General features: G+C 48.3%; 1 protein-coding gene across 1 annotated transcript in view; it reads right to left on the reverse strand.

Annotated features, from left to right (window-relative positions):
• Positions 1-24,012, reverse strand: part of LOC141229030 (uncharacterized) — a 41,866-nt gene that overhangs the window by 9,069 nt on the left and 8,785 nt on the right. Inside the window, exon 2 of the mRNA XM_073667398.1 lies at positions 2,588-2,678. Coding sequence (XP_073523499.1) covers positions 2,588-2,678 — 91 coding nt within the window. The remainder of the gene's footprint in view (positions 1-2,587; positions 2,679-24,012) is intronic.

Below are 24,012 nucleotides of genomic sequence, written 5' to 3' on the forward strand. Positions count from 1 at the left end.
AAAGGTATATTGCTCTTGGAAATCAGAAATCATGTTTGGCATAATTAAGAAGAAAAGCGGTGTTGTCACAAGCATCCATGTATTTGGCATTACTATAGTGACAAGTACCCACTTCATTTACTGTGTGTGTCTCCTGAAGCACAATCTGGGCACTATGTGTTGGGTAATAAAATGGCCAAAGTGCAATTTTCACTCTCTAACATCCATTGCGTGCCAATTTCCAGAAAGTGCCTGTGGAGTCAAGATAATCAGTATGCCTATAGATAAATTTACTAAGGGTTATAATTTCCAAAATGGAGACACTTTATGGGGATTTCTACTGCTCTGGTTTTCTACCATTTTGTTATATTAGGGATTCTATAAATGATGTGTCCCATCTCCTCTGGGATCTGCTCCCCAGATGTCTCCTTCTGTCACCAGGCACCGCCTTATTCATTCTGCAGGTGGCGTTGATGATGGAGGAGATGTCGGAACCAAAAGCTCCGGGTGGCACAGGCTCTGTCCAGCCACTAAGATTAGGGTTGCTGGGACCTGTAGTACCATCCAGTCTGGCAGTATGGGTGCGTGTGCTGTCCAGCTGGAGTAATCTGCTCTCTGTTTCATCCAATCGGAAAGCACCGCACCCTACTAAAGCTGGAAGCATATTGCCAGTATCTGCCAGATACAGCCTTGTTCTCCTCTGGTTCAGTCCTCTGTGCTCAGCTCCCGGCTTGTGTATTTGTTTCCTGTTGTGACCTCGGCCCGTTTACTGACTACTCTTGTGTCTTCTTATTTTGTATTTTCTCTGCCCTCTTGGTTATGACCCGGCTATCTGACTATTCTTCTTGGGGTTAAAGGGTGATGAGAAAGGTAATCCCTGGGATCTGGAAAATGGAGTAGATAGAGCCAAGCCTGTTCGTGGTGGCCATATTTTGAGCTGCCAGGTGACCATGAACAGTGTCCCCAATACTTTGTGTCTGCAAACTATTCCAGCAAGATCTGCATTCAAATAGCTAAATGTCGCTCCTTCCCTCCTTATCCGTGCTATGTGCCCAGACAGTAGTGTACAACTGTATATAGGGGATTGTCGGGTTCAAAAGAAGTTGGAAAATAATTTGTAAGGTTCATTTGTTTCCTATTATCCTTTGTGAAGAATTCCAAAGTTATCACCACATAAAGTGACACATGTCATATTTGGAAAATGGGTCCTGATTAGGAACAGAAAACTGGCTGCGGGAAGAGGTTAAATCAGAGAATTTTGGGCACCAACTACTATAGTCAAAAACTGTGACTATAGACAATAACATCTACTGAAATGATCAAACTCAACAGTCTTCATCAGTAAATAGTGAGTAACTAGTGGTGAAACCTCTCTGGGGTAATTAGAGTATGGGGCTCGGTGGCTCTTAGTAATCTAAACTATTGTAAGGGTGAATATTTTCTGTCAGATGAGTTTCTAGAAGAAATATTAGACTTTCAAAGAGAACTTTTTAAAATACTGCAGAGCTGAGGTGTCTTAAATTTAGACCTCGGGCATTGGGAAGAGGCAATGGAGACCTTATTTGAAAGACTACCAGGGAGTTACAGAGACACATAAGTGAGGCCGGACGATCCCACCACAATCAAACTACCATACAAACTGCATCTGTAAAAAAAAGATAGATTAAAAGATATGTTACATCCCCAACAATAACATATGTAAGGGAAAGCTCCAACTCTAAACTCACTAAACGCATTCATTTATGGTGGACCATTGGAGCTACTATGAGTCCGGACCAGGAGAGTAGAGAAAGTATTTCTCCATTTCAGGAGAGATTGTGCAGTAATCTGAATTCCTTGGGATCAAAAACAATGTAATTTATGACGTGGGGTGAATCCATGAAACTATGGCTATTGCCATGCCAACACATCTCCTGCAGGCGTGAATAAATGTATAGTACAGCCTTCAGCCACGCACAGCTTAGAGATATATCATGGCACAGGTGTAATGTTTTCTGTATAGTTTATCGTAATACTATTTGTAGTTAGTCGGTTTGAAAACTCAGGATAAAGGGAAACTCCGCTGTTATTGTACAGAAATTCACACTTGGCCTCACTGCACATTTAATGTTGTCGATCATAAAAGTGAAGTTTGGCCAGAAAGACTGGACCTGGTCTTGTAGGAACCATATGAGAACATTCAGCAGCACAGAAGGGAGAGAAGGTAGATTCATCCTAGAAGATATCAGGGGTCTAGGAAGCCAACAGCATCATTACCCTCCGCTTTCTCTTACAGGTCCATCATAATATTTCTCTTCAAGTGATTTTCTCACTCGTCAGCACATTCTACGTACGCTGACATTTGGCTTTGTAGTTTACAGATCTGCGCAGGTAACGGTCAGAGTCTTCTAATCCCAGGGGGGTAGGTAGATCCTCCAGGTTGTAAGTTCTACAGAAAAGGTCTTTTACAATCACACAAAGTAATGTGAACATTTTTGGATGGAGGAGAATGTTGTGGTTTAGAGGTAAAATGGTGATCACATGATTGTGATATAGCCGGACTACACCACCGATAAAGCAGCCACAGTCGCTGATTGAGAAGAATCTACATTTAGTGGTCACTACTCACCTGGGCGGTTATCTGTAGGAATCTCCTCTTTACACCGCTCATCAGCCCTTCCATATGTCTCTGTATTATTAATATGGGTCAGATTTTCACCCTGAAACAAATATTGTAAAAGTCACAGACAGATGGAGAAGTCACATCTATGATCATCTCTAATCCTGCCATCTCCACCGTCCTCATTACACAAATATAAAACATATAATACTGGTGGATAAAACAAGACTGAGCACAAGACCTTCACAGCTGTCTACACATCATAGGGGAGATCTCATGACACCTTCTCTCCATCTACCTGATGATCCTGAGGAACATTGGGATCTTCTTGTTCACAGTCCTGTGGAAGAAGAGGACGGGGACATCTCTCTGGTGTTGTCCTCTTACTGAATAGATCTGGAGGAAACACATACAGGGACTGAATTATTATTATTATTATTTATTATTATAGCGCCATTTATTCCATGGCGCTTTACATGTGAAAAAGGGGTATAATACAAGAACAATTACAATAATCTTGAACACAATGTGACAGCGACTGGTACAGGAGGAGCGAGGACCCTGCCCGCGAGGGCTCACAATCTACGAGGGATGGGTGAGGATACAGTAGGTGAGGGTAGAGCTGGTCGTGCAGCGGTATGGTGGAGCGGTGGTTACTGCAGGTTGTAGGCTTGTCGGAAGAGGTGGGTCTTCAGGTTCCTTTTGAAGGTTTCCACGGTAGGCGAGAGTCTGATACGTTGGGGTAGAGAGTTCCAGAGTAGGGCGGAAGCACGGGAGAAATCTTGTATACGGTTGTGGGAGGAGGAGATAAGAGGGGAGTAGAGCAGGAGATCTTGTGAGGATCGGAGGTTGCGTGCAGGTATGTAACGGGAGACTAGGTCGGAGATATATGGAGGAGACAGGTTGTGAATGGCTTTGTATGTCATGGTTAGGGTTTTGAACTGGAGTCTCTGAGCAATGGGGAGCCAGTGAAGAGATTGACAGAGAGGAGAGGCCAGGGAATAGCGGGGGGACAGGTTGATTAGTCGAGCAGCAGAGTTTAGGATAGATTGGAGGGGTGCGAGAGTGTTAGAGGGGAGGCCACAGAGCAGGAGGTTGCAGTAGTCAAGGCGGGAGATGATGAGGGCGTGCACTAGTGTTTTTGCAGATTCATGGTTTAGGAATGTGCGGATCCGGGAGATATTTTTGAGTTGGAGTCGGGAAGAAGTGGAAAGGGCTTGGATATCAATTCATTCTTTACATACAGATAATTATAGGCCGTGTGTATTTAGTCCTGTCTATTACCTGGTGATGTGAGGGGCTGGGGAACCTCCATCATGATGTCTTTGTACAGATCTTTGTGTCCTTCTAAATACTCCCACTCCCCCATGGAGAAATAGACGGAGACATCCTGACACCTTATAGGAACCTGACACATACAATGATACCGTCACCCCCCTGATCCCTTCACACCGTTACTGTATAATATCCCAGTATTCCCAGCAGTGTCACCTCTCCAGTCAGCAGCTCAATCATCTTGTAGGCGAGTTCTAGGATCTTAAGGAAAACAAATATTCACTGCTCCCCATGCCCATGGGCGTGGGGAGCAGTGAATATTCATTTTCTTTAGTAGCGGGCACACTGTGCCTGCAGTGTGGCTCCTGGTATGTATGGCACCCTTCATCCCTATAAGTATGGTCCCCCTCATCCCTCTTCTTGGTATGTATGGTAATCTTTAGTAGCGGGCACAGTGTAGGCTGCAGCAGGCAGCTGCTGCCTCCTGTGCCCTGCTACTCTGCCGCTGTCGCTCCCCCCACATCCCTTACCACCCACAGCCACAGTATTTATGTATATCGGACTATAAGACGCACCCCCCACTTTCCTCCAAAATTTTGGAGGAATAAAGTGCGTCTTATAGTCCAAAAAATACGGTAATTTAATAATTTAAAGAACGCAACAGTCTTTGTACAGCCAATAAAATATGTTAATGGTTTATTTATTTCCACGATAAGTTCTGGAAAGAAAAGGTCCAACTAGCTCATCTGTAATAATACCAGCCCATAACAGTGCCCATCTCCACCTCGCTAGTGTCTGAGTTGAAGTCGAGGTCTGTGCCCATTACTTATCCAGCCACGGGCCCATCCATCTGGTCTGTCAAGAGTCACTCTCATCAGTCCATAAAACCTTTGAAAAATCTGTCTTCAGATATTTCTTGGACAAGTCTTTTCTTGTGTCTTGTTCAGTGGTGGCCGGTATTCAGCCTCGGCCTTGTCTCTGAGCACAGAACACCTTGTACTTCTGGCCTCCGGGAAGGCTGCAGTTCTGGAATAGGACAGCACAAGAGGATAATATCTTCCTGGTCGCTTCATGTTTGAGTCTCCTGAAATCTTTTGCAGTTAATGCTATTCTTTTTTTTTTCTTTTGTGACCCTATATACTTTTGAAGGTTGTATGGTCACTCCCAATATCTGAGCAATTTAAGGAGTGCTGCATCCCTCTGTAAGACTTGTAACCATTTTTGAGATTATATTATCAGTTAAAACTCTTTTTGGCCTATTTTGCCTGAGGAAAAGAAGCTGCCTAATAATTCTACACAACACCTGGTCTACTTCATCCAATAAACAAATGTTTATATAGCTTGCATTTGGAAAATCTGCATAAAAATGAAGTTATGGTCAAAATATTCACTTGCCTAATAATTGTGCACACAGTGTATGTTTCAAAGTGATCAAGAAAACTATTTTTTATTCTCACCTGCTATAAGCTATGGGTGCAATGTTCAGGAATCATCCCTCAATCCATAGAACGTGGATTCCACATCTCACCCCTGACAAAGCCAAAAAGTGAAAATAGTTGGGTAATATTCTGAAGCTTGTCTCCATTGTCATTATATGTTATAAGCAAGTTTAAATCTCTCTGTTATTTCAGTGTGTATTAGGGGTGCACTGTTTTATATCGTAATACAAATAGAAACACTGGTATGGTGGCACCTAGCAGGGTGCAGTGCACGCTCAGGAGTTAAGTTCTGGTGTTACAAGAAATAAATGAGTTCAACCATATCCTGTAGATTACAGCAAAAGAGAAGAACAACCCTATTAGTGGTGTGGGGCACTAAAACTATGGGGGTAACAAAGATAAGGATCATTACTGTATATGGCACTGAGAGGGGGGCTATTACTTTATAGGGCACTATAGATGGTTATAGCACTATGTGGAAGAGGGGAAAAATTGGGGCAGGACAAGGAGAGTAATAAAAAATATATATATAAAAACGACAAAATATAAAAAACCACAAACAATAATTTAGTTAATATCACCCCCGCCAAGTACATAGCAAAATGTAATACATTGAAAAAATTATTTGGTATTGCCATGCATGTAACTGCCTAAATTAATACAATTTTGCAATATTTTTTTCCCATGTGGTATAAATTCAAAACACTAGGAATAATGTTTTTGATCACCACAATTCCACATTAAAATGTAATAAAAAGCTACTAAAATGGCATATTTCCTCCAAAATTGTATCAACAAAAATGAAGAAAACAAGAAATAATTATTGAAACTGGTCCATCGATGGAAGAATGAAAATAGTTACAGGTCTCAGAAAATGGCGACACGAAAAAATTGTTAGATACTAAATTTTCAGCCCCGGTGACATCACACCTGTAGAGCATTAGACCGCTGCAGTCAACCACTGATCTCAGAACTGATACCAATTTATTCAGTATGAACCGTTGAGCTCAGTGAGTGGCTGCAGTTGTCACACACGCTAAAGACATGACATCACCACTGCAGCCTATAAAGAAGACCCGAGCAGCAGCAGAGAGCCGGCACTGGAGCAGGGGGAAGGTGAGTAATGCTGATTGTAGTATTTGTTACACAGGCTCGTAGATTGTGTACAGAACACTGAAAGGGGAAACCTCTTCTATGATACTCCTCTCTCCTCTCTGCTGGTACAGGGCACATTGTGGTGTTCAAAGTTGTAATGAGCCGTAGCCTGAGGACAGACAGGAATAATGATGAGATGGCCTGAGAGCAGAGAGGAACGCTGAGGAGAAGGTCTGAGGGAAGAGAGGAACGCTGAGAAGGCAGCCTGATTGCAGAGAGGAATGCCAATAAGATGGCCTGACGTCAAAGAGGAACGGTGAGGAGATGCCTTGAGGGTACAGAAGAGAGCTGAGGAGACGGCCTGAGGGTAGAGAGGAGCGCTGAGGAGACAGCCTGACTTTGGAGAAGAGTGTTGAGGGGATGGCCTGAGGTTAGATATGAGCACTAAGGAGGCAGCTAGAGAGCAGAGAAGAAAGGAGATGGCCCAAATACAGAGAGGAGCGCTGAGGAGATGGCCTGAGAGCAGAGAGTTGCACTGAAGAGACAACCTGAGGGTAGAAAGGAGCACTGGGGAGACAGCCTGAGCATAGAGCTGAGGATACAGCATAAGTGTAGAGAGTAGCGCTGAAAAGACAGCCTGAGCGTAGAGAGGAGTGCGAAGGAGGCAGCCAGAGAGAAGAGAGGGACACTGAGGAGACAGCTTATTTAGAGAGAAGAGCTGAGAAGACTACCTGGGAGCATAGAAAAGTGATGAGGGGACAGACTTAGGGCAGAGGGGAACACTGAAGAGATGGCCTGAGAGTAGAGAAAAGCACTGAGGGGATTGCCTGAGGATAGAGGATCGCCGGGGAGTTTCAAAGAGGAGCAATGATGAGATGACCTGAGAGCAGACAGGAACGCTGAGGAGACGGCCTGAGAGCAGAGAGGATCACTCAGGAGATGGCCCGAGAGCAGACAGGAGCACTAAGAGATGGCCTGAGAGCAGACAGGAACGCTGAGGAGACGGCCTGAGAGCAGAGAGGATCACTGAGGAGATGGCCCGAGAGCAGACAGGAGCACTAAGAGATGGCCTGAGAGCAGACAGGAGCGCTGAAGAGATGGCCTGGGAGCAGTGCTGAAGAGATGGAGAGAGAGCAGAGAGGAGAACTGAGGAGATGGCCTGAGAGCAGACAGGAGCACTGAGGAGATGGCCTGAGAGCAGACAGGAGCGCTGAGGAGATGGCCTGAGAGCAGAGAGGAGCGCTGAGGAGATGGCCCAAGAGCAGAGAGGAGTGCTGAGGAGATGGCCTGAGAGCAGACAGGAGCGCTGAGGAGATGGCCCAAGAGCAGAGAGGAGTGCTGAGGAGATGGCCTGAGAGCAGACAGGAGCACTGAGAAGATGGCCTGAGAGCAGAGAGGAGCCCAAGGAGATGGCCTGATTGCAGACAGAAACACGGAGGAGATGGCCTGAAAGTAAAGATGAGCGTTGAGGAGACCAACAAGAAAATGCAGAGGAGATGGTCTGAGGATAGAGAGGAACACCGAGGAGACGGCCTGAGCGTGGACTTATAAGAACAAGAACAACTTAGGTGAGAAATATGATGGGAATCTTGACAAAAGTTGACGGAGCTCATTATAGTCAGTGGTGACAGTCGGACTCCGCTCCTGGGCATCTAGTGATGAATCGATCTCCAGTCTGTTTTCCATTGCTCTATTCCTACAAAGTAACAGAACAACGGACGGATTTAGCAGTAAACACAGCCTTAGTCCGGGGTCCCACTAGCGTATGGCATCCGTTGCGAGAGCATCGGATGTGATATGCTAATGACATTCGGCTCCTGCGAGCGGGAGCCGAATGTCAGTGCTCCATGCTGCGATCCTCTCTCATGGAGAGGATCGCAGCATAGCTGCGGAGGAGATGGAGAAATCAATTTTTCCATCTCCTCTGCTGCTGGCATCGGTGGGTATCGCACTGCACTCGGGTGTTATCCGAGTGCAGTGCGATGTTTCACACGCACCCATAGATCCGATTCCAGCATGCAATCGCAGCATGCTGCGATTGTTTTCCAGCCCGTTCGCAATCCGATCGGTGCTGGAAAAAAAAACGCAACTGAGCACAGAAACATGGAATTAAATTGGTCCGAATGCAATTCGATTTTTTATCGGATTGCATTCGACCAATTTAATTGCAAGTGAGAGCGAGGCCTTAAAGGGGTCGTCCATTTACTTTATGTTTTCAAGGTAGAATTAAATGGTAATGGGTGTGGTTAGGGGTTAGAGGAATGGTTATGAACGTGACCTAAGATGTCATGATGTACAATCTATCCCTCTTTATCTTCTCTGACAGTTGGAAGGTCACACAAATGTAAAAGTCTAATTTAATTAATGCAATTGCAATGTGTGAATAAAGTCTATAGAGGGTTTGAGCCCCAATGGGGACAGTGATAATAATGTGTGTACAGTGCTGCGGAGTATGGTGGTGATATAGAGAATAACGGGGAATCTCCACATACCTCCACCTGCAGAGCCGCCACCACATATATGGCTGTTCTGTGCGCACAGGAGCTGTGATGAGGTCACAGGAGGGGAGGAGTCAGGGGTCACATGATCAGGGGCCTCAGTGGATGCAGGACTCTGCTGCACCCTGCAGGATGGAGTGTGTGCAAGTGTTTAGTGTGTGGTGAGCGTCTCTATTAGGTTATAGGCCAGACACTATGTACCACACTTATCTGTGTGACTGGCGTCCTATGCCGACCTTATCCATGCGCACTTATAATACTAGGCAGCCGCCCCTCCATGAACCGTCGGTGTGCAAGTGGTTGTTTCATCTATTTTGCACCTGTGCTGCCTCAGCCTTTAACATGGGGACTGTTGTGTCCTGCAGTGTAGTTGATATTGTGTCTGTCACGATTCCTCCGCTCAGTGTGTCTTGGACGCAGTGACAGCTCAGTCATCCAATCTAGTGCAGGGACGTGCTGAGCTGTCGGTACTTTGATTGACAGCTCAGCCGTGCAATCTGAGACTGGGAGGTGCTGAGTTTCCTTCAGGTGTTCCCTGTTCCTAGTGATTATCCAGCTACTTAGCTGAGTTGTAAGTCCCTGATAGCTGCCGGTCGTAGCTTTCAGCTCAATGTGGTCTGTTCCCTCTGCACTTTATGCTCTGAATTCAGACATTCTGATCTTCTGTTGCCGGACCCTGGCTTTCCCTATTGACCACCCGTTTGTATTACCCCTTTTGCCTTGACATACGCTGACCTTGGAATTCTGACTCTGGACTGTGACCTGACTAGGCCTTTGTATCTTCCCTCTTTTTATAATGTACCCTCCTGACTCTTGACCTTGAACTCCTTGACTATCCTGACTCACGGCTTGTCTGTGAGAAGTGATTCAGGGTCACAGCATCTTGGTTTTGGTAAATATGGCCGCCTTTTTTCCGTGATGTTTTTTGAATGTGTGGTAGGAGAAAAAAATAAAAATTCTAATACTGTGAGCTCTACTGGTATCACATGCTAAGCATCTCTGCTCTGTGAGGACTGACGAAAGTTCGGTCCGAACCGTGTCCAATACATTACAGCAAAGAGGATAAAAACAACCTCGTTACGGCTCATTCACATGTCCAAGTACAGACTACAATGCATGGAGTGGCCGTGAGTCTCCTGACCAGAGCGTGACAGCCTCATATATTTATATAATTGCGAGGTAAAAAATGAGAAAAGAAGCTTTATGGTGTGCGCTGTCATGTTGAAGACAAGGATGAGAATGTGTAGAAAAACCAAAAACATATTAAAAGATAGCAATGTGTTTCAACATCGATCTGACATCTTCCTAGGACCATCATAAAGCTTTTTTTTCCTCATTTTTTTGCCTCCTTCTGTCAACTTGAACAGTGGGGAAGCAGTCTATACGAGGAATACCATTGTGCTACTTCTCTCATCACAATTGTGCCTGACCGGCTCAACTCTACCAGGTGGGAAGATTCCATCGACCCTTCCCTGTTTCTTATCACCAGGACTTCACCATGGAGCTACATATACTTCTATGAAGTCATCATGCTCAGGTCAGGAAACCCACGGCCTGTCCATACATTGCACAGACGTCTAAATGAACCTTTAGTATTATTGAGCACAATAACTTTGGAGGAGAACAAAGTTGAGCATTATTATTGTCTATGGCAATTGGGGGAGGCGGGTGTATTACTATTACCGCAGGGCTTGCCTGGGCAAGGAGGCATCTGCCTGTTGGCTACCTCACAAGTGCTGACCCTCTGTGTGGTTACATATACTGTAAGCCTGTCTATATGTGGGTGTATGTACACTGCTCAAAAAAATAAAGGGAACACTTAAACAACAGAATATAACTCCAAGTAAATCAAACTTCTGTGTAATCAAACTGTCCACTTAGGAAGCAACACTGATTGACAATCAATTTCACATGCTGATGTGCAAATGGAATAGACGATAGATGGAAATTATTGGCAATTATCAAGACACCCTCAGTAAAGGAGGTTCTGCAGGTGGGGACCACAGACCACATCTCAGTACCAATGCTTTCTGGCTGATGTTTTGGGCACTTTTGAATGTTGGTTGTGCTTTCACACTTGTGGTAGCATGAGAAGGACTCTACTACCCATATAAGTTGCCCAGGTAGTGCAGCTCATCCAGGATGGATGTCAGTGTAGTGTCCAGAGGCTGGAGGTTCTACCAGGAGACAGGTCAGTACACTAGGAGACGTGGAGGGGGCCGTAGGAGGGCAACAACCCAACAGCAGGACCAATACTTTCGCCTTTGTGCAAGGAGAAACAGAAGGAGCACTGCCAGAGCCCTGCAAAATGACCTCCAGCAGGCCACAAATGTGCATGTGTCTGCACAAACTGTTAGAAACAGACTCCATGAGGGTGGTATGAGGGCCCGACGTCCACAGATGGGGGTTGTGCTCACAGCCCAACACTGTGCAGGTGTGGCGCCCCTGAGGGTTCGACCGCCACAGGAATGCTGCACTTCTTCAATGGAGTGTGGTGTTCCTCCTCTGAGGTAAGGCCAGTGTGATGGTTGTGACCTAGCCTTTTGCATCCAACACCACATTTCTCCACGAGAGGGAGCTAGTATGCACTAGGTGCTGCTCCCCTGGTTACAGGGAGACTGGGGAACACAAAGTGGTAGGAACCAGATAGTGGGTGTGGGTGGAGGAACAACTAGTTGGTGACACTACAAATCTAGTATTTAATAGAATGCCATCTTTGATGTTGGTTCTTTTTGGTCCTTCTTGTGCAGAGTTCTTCTCTGGTCCTTTCTGCTAGTCCTAAGATATAGGTTCTAGTGGTCGTACTGTGCTGTCAAACTACTGTGTGTAATATGACTTCCCTCCGGGAGCGCAGATCCTGTGTGGGCCTGCACCGGCATGGGACACAGCCCTCGTACCCTGATCTTGGGACGAGAGGTAGGTTGCAGACAAGGAATGTCTCAACCCGGCCGAGGACCAGGATCAAGGAGGCCCGGGAGCTTTAGAGTGTGGCTCCCTAGCAAATGGGTCCCGGGGAGGATGCAGACGGAGCGGAGCACGCCACCTGTCCTCGCTTACCTGATCTATTCAGAGGGATTCCGGCTGCAAGAGGGGTACCAGCCCCCGACACCCGACCTTGTACTCCACGTCCAGGACGGGAAAGCCCGGTTAGGCCCTGAGGATCCCACCGGGCGTCGGATGGAGAGGAATTGCCACCCGAGCCCTACACCTGAGAGGAGCTCAGAGGGAGACATGGCCTATCTACACACGCACAGACGGGAAAGGGTGAAGTCTGTAGTGCAGGAACACTCTGGTGTAGGGTCGCTACCGAACACTGGACTCCCTCGGAGGTAGTCGGACCACCATCCCTGGTGGCCGCAGGACTCCGCGAGGAGCAGGGAGTCGCCTTCCCGCTAACATCTCTGAGTAAGTAAAGCCTTGGAAGTTCACCCCTATGGCCTCCGGACTGTTCATTACGCGCCATACCACGCGACGCAGTGCCCGTACTCCCCACGCTACTGCTAACCCCCTTCATCCTGTCTTGCCTGCCCTGGGGCCTTGCTCCACCTGTGGGGAGCGGTAATAACTTTAGGCGCCATGACACCGGGCCTCAGCGGACTGCAGCGGCGCTGGTGACCCTTCACCAGACACCACAGTCGTAGTCGTTAATTAGCCACTCAACCCGGAATAGCCCACACCATCTCTTTCTAATGTGACGGCCCTGAGCACGGGTCGGGCCCGGGCCACGGCTGCATCCCATCTCTCCATCACAGGGCCCGACGTCGAGTCCCCCAACACCCAGGGTAAAACACGGGCTTTCTGAGTAGAGGCGTCACACAGAACGCTTGGCATTTGCCACAGAACACCAGGATTGGCAAAGTCGCCACTGGCGCCCTGTGCTCTTCACAGATGAAAGCGGGTTCACACTGAGCACATGTGAGAGACGTGACAGAGTCTGGAGACGCCGTGGAGAGCGATCTGCCTGCAACAGCCTTCAGCTTGACCGGTTTGGCAGTGGGTCCGTAATGGTGTGGAGTGGCATTTCTTTGGAGGGCCGCACAGCCCTCCATGTGCTCGCCAGAGGTAGCCTGACTGCCATTAGGTACTGAAATGAGATCCTCAGACCCCTTGTGAGACCATAATGGTGTGGAGTGGCATTTTTTTGGAGGGCCGCACAGCCCTACATGTGCTCGCCAGAGGTAGCCTGACTTCCATTAGGTACCCAGATGAGATCCTCAGACCCCTTGTGAGACCATATGCTGGTGCGGTTGGCCCTGGGTTCCTCCTAATGCAGGACAATGCCAGACCTCATGTGGCTGGAGTGTGTCAGCAGTTCCTCCAAGATGAAGGCATTGAAGCTAAGGACTGGCCCGCCCGTTCCCCAGACCTGAATCCGATTGAGCACATCTGGGACATCATGTCTCGCTCCATCCACCAACGTCACGTTGCACCACAGACTGTCCAGGAGTTGGCGGATGCTTTAGTCCAGGTCTGGGAGGAGATCCCACAGGAGACCATCTGCAACCTCATCAGGAGCTTGCCCAGGCGTTGTAGGGAGATCATACAGGCACGTGGAGGCCACACACAATACTGAGCCTCATTTTGACTTGTTTTAAGGACATTACATCAAAGTTGGATCAGCCTGTAGTGTGTTTTTCCACTTTAATTTTGGGGGTGACTCCAAATCCAGGCCTCCATTAGTTAATGAATTTGATTTCCATTGATGATTTTTGTGTGATTTTGTTGTCAGAACATTCAGCTTTGTACAGAACAAAGTATTCAATGAGAATATTTCATTCATTCAGATCTAGGATGTGTTATTTGAGTGTTCCCTTTATTTTTTTGAGCAGTGTATGATAAGGTCTGCACATACAGTATATGTGCGTTTTATATATTTACAGTACAGACCAAAAGTTTGGACACACCTTCTCATTTAAAGATTTTTCTGTATTTTCATGACTATGAAAATTGTACATTCACACTGAAGGCATCAAAACTATGAATTAACACATGTGGAATTATATACTTAACAAGAAAGTGTGAAACAACTGAAAATATGTCTTATATTCTAGGTTCTTCAAAGTAGCCACCTTTTGCTTTGATGACTGCTTTGCACACTCTTGGTATTCTCTTGATGAGCTTCAAGAGGTCGTCACCGGAAATGGTCTTCCAACAATCTTGAAGGAGTTCCCAGAGATGCTTAGCACTTGTTGACCCTTTTGCCTTCACTCTGCGGTCCAGCTCACCCCAAACCATCTCGATTGGGTTCAGGTCTGGTGACTGTGGAGGCCAGGTCATCTGGCGTAGCCCCCCATCACTCTCCTTCTTGGTCAAATAGCCCTTACACAGCCTGGAGGTGTGTTTGGGGTCATTGTCCTGTTGAAAAATAAATGATGGCTCCGACTAAACACAAACCGGATGGAATAACATGCCGCTGCAAGATGCTGTGGTAGCCATGCTGGTTCAGTATGCCTTCAATTTTGAATAAATCCCCAACAGTGTCACCAGCAAAGCCCCCCACACCATCACACCTCCTCCTCCATGCTTCACGGTGGGAAACAGGAATGTAGAGTCCATCCGTTCACCTTTTCTGCGTCGCACAAAGACACGGTGGTTGGAACCAAAGATCTCAAATTTGGACTCATCAGACCAAAGCACAGATTTCCACTGGTCTAATGTCCATTCCTTGTGTTCTTTAGCCCAAACAAGTCTCTTCTGCTTGTTGCCTGTCCTTAGCAGTGGTTTCCTAGCAGCTATTTTACCATGAAGGCCTGCTGCACAAAGTCTCCTCTTAACAGTTGTTGTAGAGATGTGTCTGCTGCTAGAACTCTGTGTGGCATTGACCTGGTCTCTAATCTGAGCTGTTGTTAACTTGCGATTTCTGAGGCTGGTGACTCGGATAAACTTATCCTCAGAAGCAGAGGTGACTCTTGGTCTTCCTTTCCTGGGGCGGTCCTAATGTGAGCCAGTTTCTTTGTAGCGCTTGATGGTTTTTGCAACTGCACTTGGGGACACTTTCAAAGTTTTCCCAATTTTTCGCACTGACTGACCTTCATTTCTTAAAGTAATGATGGCCACTCGTTTTTCTTTACTTAGCTGCTTTTTTCTTTCCATAATACAAATTCTAACAGTCTATTCAGTAGGACTATCAGCTGTGTACTCACCAGACTTCTGCACAACACAACTGATGGTGCCAACCCCATTTATAAGGCAAGAAATCCCACTTATTAAACCTGACAGGGCACACCTGTGAAGTGAAAACTATTTCCGTTGACTACCTCTTGAAGCTCATCAAGAAAATGCCAAGAGTGTGCAAAGCAGTCATCAAAGCAAAAGGTGGCTACTTTGAAGACCCTAGAATATAAGACATATTTTCAGTTGTTTCACACTTTTTTGTTAAGTATATAATTCCACATGTGTTAATTCATAGTTTTGATGCCTTCAGTGTGAATGTACAATTTTCATAGTCATGAAAATACAGAAAAATCTTTAGACGAGAAGGTGTGTCCAAACTTTCGGTCTGTACTGTATGTCTACTACAAAAAAAGGATACAACTTTGTCAATTACGTGCTGTTTATATGGAATATTTTTTTAAAGTAAAAACCAATGCTGTGGATATACGTATTGTGTCTTATGATGTAAGAAAATGCAGGTTATGCAGACATGATGTTTTCATACGTTTGTCATTAAACTCATCTCCTCTCGATCATGTCGGGTTCCCCAGACTTCCCAAATAATCCTCATTATGATTCAGAGACTTATGTACACATAACCTATCAGTTTTTTTAGGTGAATTAAAAAAATAATTGGTGTGTGGGGACTTTACTATAAGATCGTCGTGTAATGTTCACTATTGATATAATCCCAGTGCTGCTTGAATGCAGCACAATTATGAGAACAGCAGTTTCCAAGCCACATGCTTTGTATTCTATAATTGTTGTATCCATACACACACGTGGTCAAAATTGTTGGTACTCCTCGTTTAATGAAAGAAAAACCCACAATGGTCACAGAAATAACTTGAATCTGACAAAAGTAATAATAAATTAAAAATCTTTGAAAATGAACAAATGAAAGTCAGACATTGCTTTTCTGCTTCCACAGAATTAAAAAAAAATTAAACTCATGAAATAGGCCTGGACAGGAATGATGGTACCCCTGAAAATAATGTGACAAAAGGGACATGTTAAATCAAGTTGTGTCCACTAATTAGCATCACAGGTGTCTACAATCTTGTAATCAGTCAGTGGGCCTGTATATAGGGCTACAGATAGTCACTGTGCTGTTTGGTGACATGGTGTGTACCATACTCAACATGGACCAGAGGAAGCAAAGGAAAGAGTTGTCTCAGGAGATTAGAAAGAAAATTATAGACAAGCATGTTAAAGGTAAAGGTTATAAGACCATCTCCCAGCAGCTTGATGTTCCTGTGACTACAGTTGCACATATTATTTAGAAATTTAAGATCCATGGGACTGTAGACAACCTCCCTGGACGTGGCCGCAGGAGGAAAATTTATGACAAATCAAAGAGACGGATAATACGAATGGTAACAAAAGAGCCCAGGATAACTTTTAAAGAGATTAAAGGTGAACTTCAAGCTCAAGGAACATCAGTGTCAGATCGCACGATCCGTCAATTGATCCAAAGTGGACTTCATGGGAGACGACAAAGGAGAACACCATTGTTGAAAAAAAATCATAAAGCCAGACTGGAAGTTGCCAAACTACATGTTGACAAGCCACAAAGCTTCTGAGAGAATGTCCTATGGACAGATGAGACAAAAATGGAAGTTTTTGGCAAGGCACATCAGCTCTATGTTCACAGATGGAAAAATTAAGCATATCAAGAAAAGAACACTGTCCCTACTGTGAAACATGGAGGAGGCTCAGTTATGTTCTGGGGCTGCTTTGCTGCATCTGGCACAGGGTGTCTTGAATTTGTGCAGGGTACAATGAAATCTCAAGACTATCAAGGGATTCTTGAGAGAAATGTGCTGCCCAGTGTCAGAAAGCTTGGTCTCAGTCACAGGTCATTGGTCTTGCAACAGGATAATGACCCAAAACACACAGATAAAAACACCCAAGAATGGCTAAGAAGAAAACATTGGACTGTTCTGAATTGGCCTTCTACGAGCCATGACCTAAATCCTATTGAGCATCTTTGGAAAGAGCTGAAACATGCCGTCTGGAAAAGGCAACCTTCAAACACGAGACAACTGGAGCAGTTTGCTCATGAGGAGTGGCCAAAATACCTGTCGAGAAGTGCAGAAGTCTCATTGACAGTTACAGGAATCGTTTGATTGCAGTGATTGCCTCAAAAGGTTGTTCAACAAAATATTAAGTTAAGAGTACCATCATTTCTGTCCAGGCCTATTTCATGACTTAATTTTTTTTAAAAATTCAGTGGAAGCAGGGTTGAAAAGCAATGTCTGACTTTCATTTGTTCATTTTCATAGATTTTTAATTTATTATTACTTTTGTCAGATGCAAGTTATTTCTATGACCATTGTGGGTTTTTCTTTCATTAAACGAGGGGTACCAACAATTTTGACCACGTGTGTAGCAATCTTAATTGTGTTACTGTATCTACTGTACATAGTGCGTATGTGTGACACCCCAGGGGTCTGGTTGCCACAGTGATAGAGATATTACGTCTGAGAGCAGGTGGGAGGTCTCTTGGTCAGGGATCCTATGCATGCCACACCTCCTGCCCAGTCCTGGGAGGGGAAGAACTTCCCCTATATAAACCTAGGGCTGAGGCAGGGTTAGTGAGTAGAGAAGAAGTAGAGAAGAGAAGCAGCATAGGAAGAAACAACAGGAGCTCTGTGGGAGCAGTGCTACAAGGAGTCAGGGGCTGGCAGCTGCAGAGCTCGCCCTGACTGAGAAGTTATCACCGGACCCGGAGTCCGAGGCTGTGGGGACTAACTCTTACCCAGCAGCAGAAACCGACCGGCAGGGGATTGCAGGTCCTCTGGCCCAGAAACCCGAAGGCACGGTCACACGCGTGGGACCAGCACCGCCGTCGTGGAGCGAAAGCTACTAGAAGGCCCCGAGTCACCGGCCATACGGGTGAGCACCACACGGTACACTCAGGGACGTGGGCTACTTATACCCGCCTCTAGCAAGGTAGCCAGAAGAGTATCGTTAGTTTGGGAGGCCTACAACTCCGCCTGGCCAGGGGAGATCCCATCTGCTCAAGGACTGACCAGGCCCCAATCGCTAGCCAGTACTCCGGGAGGGTCTATCTTTGTCACCAGTAAAGACCCTGAACTACACCGTACCGTCTCCGAGTGGTTCCTGCTACCCCCATCATCCACGTCGGCTGCCCTGAGGCCATACCCCTCCCGTTGGGGGTTATACTATCACGCTGCACAATCCTACCACCGGCTTCAGCGGTCTGCCCTGCAGCAGCAGCTCCTCAGCTGTACTCAACGGGTGGCGTAGTCGTCCAACATCTACCGCTAATACAGCGCCACTTAGTCTGACTCCCTGGGCACGGACCGGATCACCGCCACGAGACTACAACCCTCAAGAGATCCGGCTCCGGGTAAGCTCCCGCGTGCGCAACGCAGCGCGACACAGGCCCAGGGGCGCGTCAACTTTTGGCGTAGTCGGCAGGATCTCGTGCCCGCAACCACCGGGTACTGCGTGCCTGAAAAAGACTGTTCAAACTTACCTGTGGTGAAGATTCCCGCCATCCGGCGCCATCTTCCGCTTCCTTCCCGCCATCGGTGGAGTTTTCCCGCCATCCGGCGCCATCTTCAGCCTTCTTCCCGCCACACGTGGAGTTTTCCCGCCATTGGACGCCATCTTGAGGACGCCGCGCGGGAAGAAGAGGGGCGTGGACTCCGGAAGCGCGCGAGAACTGAAGCCCCGCCTCACGTCCGGACGTTGCGTAAGGTCCTGGAAGGAGCCCAGCAGACGCCGACGTCACAGGAGCGCGACGGAAGGTCCTCAACCCTGACGATCCACTGCAGAGCCGCGGCCTACGGAAGAGGATCATCGCAAGGTAGGCCACGGTCCACTAGGGGGGAGAAGGATGTCGGATACGGAGGAGAGCTTCACCGCTTCAACCCCCGCCAGCGTCACCGCTGTTGCGGTCATGCCTTTCACCATGCCCTATATCCCGGGGGCAGCCTGGCTACCCCAGTACTCAGGGGAGTCACATACTCTGCATGACTTTAGAGAAAAGCTGGATAGCCTCTTCCAGGTGTACCCCTTCACAGAGGAGCAAAAAGTGAGCATCCTGGTGGCCCAATTAACCGGGGCAGCCCAAAGGGAGGTAAAGTCCTGGCCACCTGGGGGGAGGACTGTCGCAGGGATACTAACCCGGCTGAGGGACACCTTTGATACCCGCACCTCAGCCGAGATCAAGCTTAGATTCTACGGGTGCAAACAGCGGGCACATGAGAGTATAAGGGACTATGCCCTGAACCTACAAGAGGCCCTGAGAGCCATTAAGCAGACTGACCCTGACGGCGTGGGAGATGAGGACAGGCTGTTGACTGAACAATTTATAGAGGGTTTATATTGCAATGCCCACCGAACCCAGTTGCGGGCAATGGCCTTACAGGACCCTCATCTGGGATTTGCACAGTTCAAGGACAGAGCCATCCGGGTGCTTCGAGAACCGGCACCAGGTGGCGTTGTGACCCACAGACGCCCCACTACCACTTACCACCAGGAGGCGGCGCCCTTGTCAGCAGGGCCTGTGGGAGCTGATGCGCAGGCTTTGAACAATGACCCGGCTCCAGACCTGCACCATCAGGTCCAAGAGCTAGCTAAAAGCGTTGCTGCGCTAACCCAAACTGTGCAGTCTTTACAGGTTTCCACTCCAGGGAAGATCCAGCTGGCATCCGGACCGGAGGACATCCCGTGGCGTCGACCAAGGAGGACCCCACCGGCCAGAGGGAGACCCAGCGACCGATACAACGAGGACGGACGACCCATCTGCCGCCGCTGCAATCAACCCGGACATATGGCAAGGTACTGTCCTTTAAACTGGCACAACCTGGGGTAGAGGGCCAACCCCCAGGAAAAAGATCACCAGGCCCATCGAACTGGCGCGACAAATGTGGGAGGACGTCCAGTCTTACCCGTGGTACTGGATGGCATTCCTATGAGTGCCCTACTGGACACCGGGTCACAGGTCACCACCATCCCGTACGTGCTCTTCAAGCAGTACTGGAATGACTCGGATATCACCCGCTACCCTGACGACGACTTGAGTATCATCGCCAGCAATGGTCAGCCCGTGCCACAGATTGGATTTAAAGAGGTGACCATTAAAATCGGTAGAGTCGAACTGGCAGCACAGGGACTGATCATTGTAGACATTGACAAACACGAGAGTCACCCAAAGATAACTCTAGGAACTAATGTAATTGAAAATTGTCTTGCAGAGGTGATTTTCCTTTTACAGCAGGTTGCCAAGAACGCCAGCTCCGGCCAGCAGCGAGTGCTCCAGAAAGAGATCCGGGCACTGATGCGACGGCAACAGCTAGAACTCTCCGGTGGTGAGATTGGTAGCGTGCGAATGTGTGACCCTTTCCCTATTGCCATGCCCCCGAAAAGTGAAATGATGATTTGGTGCCGGGCAGCTATTGGTCTGAGAGGTAGAGATTACCAGGCAATGGTAGAACCAGTTTACTCAGACAGTAGGCCCACCATTTTGACAGCACGGGGGGTGGTCAATGTACGCCATGGGAGGGTGCCCGTTCGCATAATAAATATCGGGAAGAGGGAAGTGTACCTGCCCCGGTATGCCACGCTAGCCAAATTGTATACCATCAATCAAGATTCCATACAGTCCGTAGAACCCTTGCCTCCATCTTCCCCGGAGGAAGGTAACGGCTCTCAGAAAACAATGGAGGACTGGTGTCAGCAACTACATTTGGGTACTGACTCCAATCCCTCACACCAGAAACAGGGAGTCTATCGGGTGGTTCAAGAGTACGAGAGAGTGTTTAGTAAACACCCGTTAGACTTCGGGCGAGTCAAGGGGGTAGAACACCACATCCCCACGGGAGACCATCCTCCCATAAAAGAGAGGTATCGACCCGTACCCCCTGCACACTACCAACACGCCAAGGGGATGCTTAGAGACATGAAGGAGGCTGGGGTGATCAGGGATAGCTGTAGCCCCTGGGCAGCTCCACTAGTCTTAGTCAAAAAGAAAGACAACACCATGAGGATGTGTGTAGATTACCGGAAAATCAACCGTATCACACACAAGGATGCGTACCCCTTACCAAGGATAGAGGAGTCTTTGGCTGCTTTAAGATCTGCTAACTTCTTCTCTACCTTGGATCTCACTAGTGGGTACTGGCAGGTTCCTGTAGCAGAGGCGGACCGGGAGAAGACCGCATTCACCACCCCGATGGGACTTAGCGAGTTTACCTGCATGCCGTTCGGACTCTGCAACGCACCAGGAACCTTCCAACGATTAATGGAGTGCTGTCTGGGCCACAGAAACTTCGAGACGGTCCTGTTGTACCTGGACGATGTCATCGTATATTCCAAGACGTATGAGGACCACCTGAAACACCTGGCGGAAGTGTTCGAAGCTATGGCAAGCTACGGCCTAAAGGTGAAACCCTCCAAGTGTCACCTCCTGAAACCAAAGGTGCAGTACCTGGGACACGTGGTGAGCGCTGATGGAGTGGCTCCCGACCCTGATAAGATCATCGCAATTAAGGAATGGCCAAGTCCCTCCAGTGTAAAGGAAGTGCGGCAGTTCCTCGGGTTGGTAGGCTATTACCGCAGATTCATCCCCGGTTTCACCAAAAAGGCAGCTCCTATGCAGGACCTCCTGATAGGCCAGTCCCGGAAGGCCAAGAACCAGAAGCCACCCTTCAGATGGGAGAAGTTAGAAGAAGAGTCCTTCCGCCAGCTGAAGATGGCCCTCACGGGGGATGAAATCCTGGCGTACCCTGATTACAGCCAGCCCTTTATCCTCTACACCGACGCAAGTAACATCGGGCTAGGAGCCGTGCTGTCCCAGATCCAGCAGGGGAAAGAACGAGTAATCGCTTACGCCAGCCGAAAACTGCGACCCACCGAGAGAAACCCTGAGAATTACAGCTCAATTAAGCTAGAGTTCCTGGCAGTGGTGTGGGCAGTCACCGAACGCTTTAAGCACTACCTCGCTTCTTCCCGGTTCACCGTGTACACGGATAACAACCCGTGGACACACCTGGACACGGCAAGACTCGGTGCCCTAGAGCAGAGATGGATGGCCCGTCTGTCCAACTACGAATTCACAATCAAATACCGGGCAGGACGCTCCAATACCAACGCGGACGCCCTGTCCAGGATGCCAAACCTACCGGACGTAGGAGAAGATCCAGAGGGACTGGAAGAAGTTGAACTCCCCGCGTTCCACCGTCATGGGACTATCCAGTATTCCCATCGGGTAAGGAGTAAGCAAGCCGCTACGTTTAACCCCTTGCCTCACTACAACTGGGAGGAAACGCAAGACAGTGACCCTGCCGTCCGACTGGTGAAGGAGATGCTGACTCGGCCAGAGGCTCACCTTGACCCAGACGCTCCGGAGGAAGCCAAGCAACTGTGGGCTGAGAAAAGTCGACTGTTCCTTTACAAGGGGAAGTTGTGCCGCAGAATGGTTAACTCCCGGACGCATGAACTAATCTGGCAAGTAGTGGTGCCACGGAGAGACGCAGCCATGGTGATGGAGGCATACCACGACGGGGCTGGACACTTCGGATGGAAGAAGCTGGAGTTCCTGCTGCGCGGGCGGTTCCACTGGGTAGGCATGAGGGGAACCATCGAGAGGTGGTGCAGAGACTGTGGCCCGTGCAACCTAAGAAGGAAGGACCGTGCCAGTCAGAAGACTCCCCTGCAGTCCATCGTCACCCGGCAGCCGTTGGAACTGGTAGCCTTGGATCATGTAAAACTGACCCCAAGCAGAAGTGGCTACGTTTACGCACTAACCATCGTGGATCACTACTCCCGGTTCTTGGTTGTCGTCCCCGTCAAGGACTTAACAGCTCGAACAGCAGCTAGAGCCTTCCAGCAGCACTTCTGCCGTCCACACGGGTACCCGGACCAAGTGCTGACGGACCAGGGACCTGCCTTTGAAGCGGAGGTCTTCCAGGAATTCTGTAATCTGTATGGTTGCCGGAAGATAAGGACGACACCCTATCATCCGCAAACTAATGGACTTTGTGAGAAAATGAACCAGGTGGTAATGGATCTTCTGAAAACGTTGCCCCTGGAAGAACGCAGTCTGTGGCCTGAGAAGCTGCCCGATCTGGTGGACCTATACAACCACATCCCGGTAGGTTCCACCAACTGTACCCCGGCTTACCTGATGAGGGCAAGGCCTGGTAAGCTACCTGTTGACCTGGAGATGGGAGTCCTGACACCCGAGGACACTTCACCAGAAGCAGACTGGGACACAGAGAGGCAGCAGCAGTACCGGAAAGTACAGGAGAGCATGGAGCGAAGTCTCTGTCAAGCTAGGGAAAGACAAGAGAAAACTTACAACCAGTATGCTCCCGCTGTTCCCCTGGTACCCGGAGAGCAGGTCTTGAAGAGGAAAAGGCGGCTCCACAAGTTGGACGACCAGTGGGAGAAGGACCCGTACATCGTACTGCCCTCAAGCCACGACAACCCAAAGGTCTGTACCATCAGTAAAGACGGAGGGGAGACCACAACCATTGTATCCCGGGATCACCTGAAGAAGTGTCCCGAACTGCTATGGAACCCTGAAGAGGAACAAGAAGACCCTCGACCCGTAGAGGAAAGGGAAGACATGGTTAGTACTGTGCTCGGAGACTTCCCTCGGTCTTGGACTCAAGTCAATGGCGCAGTTGTGGTACCCGTACTCACCTTCCTCCAACCAGCATCCCAAGCACCTACGGAGCAACAGGTAGAGCTGGAAGAACAGCCGGTCCAGGAGGCAGAAGACTCCACACAAGCAGAACAGGAGGATCAACCCTCTGCTTATAGTGAGCCTGCCGTACCCCTAGTGAGCCAAAGAGCCGGTAGACAGCTGCCCAGTTTACCCTTGACAGCTCCTACACCCTGTAGTTCAGGGCTAGACAGTCAGCTCCGTAGGTCCACTAGGGCCACTAGAGGCCAGTTACCCGCACGTTGGAGGATTTGAAATGTATAAATTGTT

This window comes from Phyllobates terribilis, unplaced genomic scaffold (assembly GCF_046119375.1).
Source record: "Phyllobates terribilis strain yellow unplaced genomic scaffold, ASM4611937v1 Scaffold_453__1_contigs__length_1468511, whole genome shotgun sequence".
Classification (NCBI taxonomy): Eukaryota; Metazoa; Chordata; class Amphibia; order Anura; family Dendrobatidae; genus Phyllobates; species Phyllobates terribilis.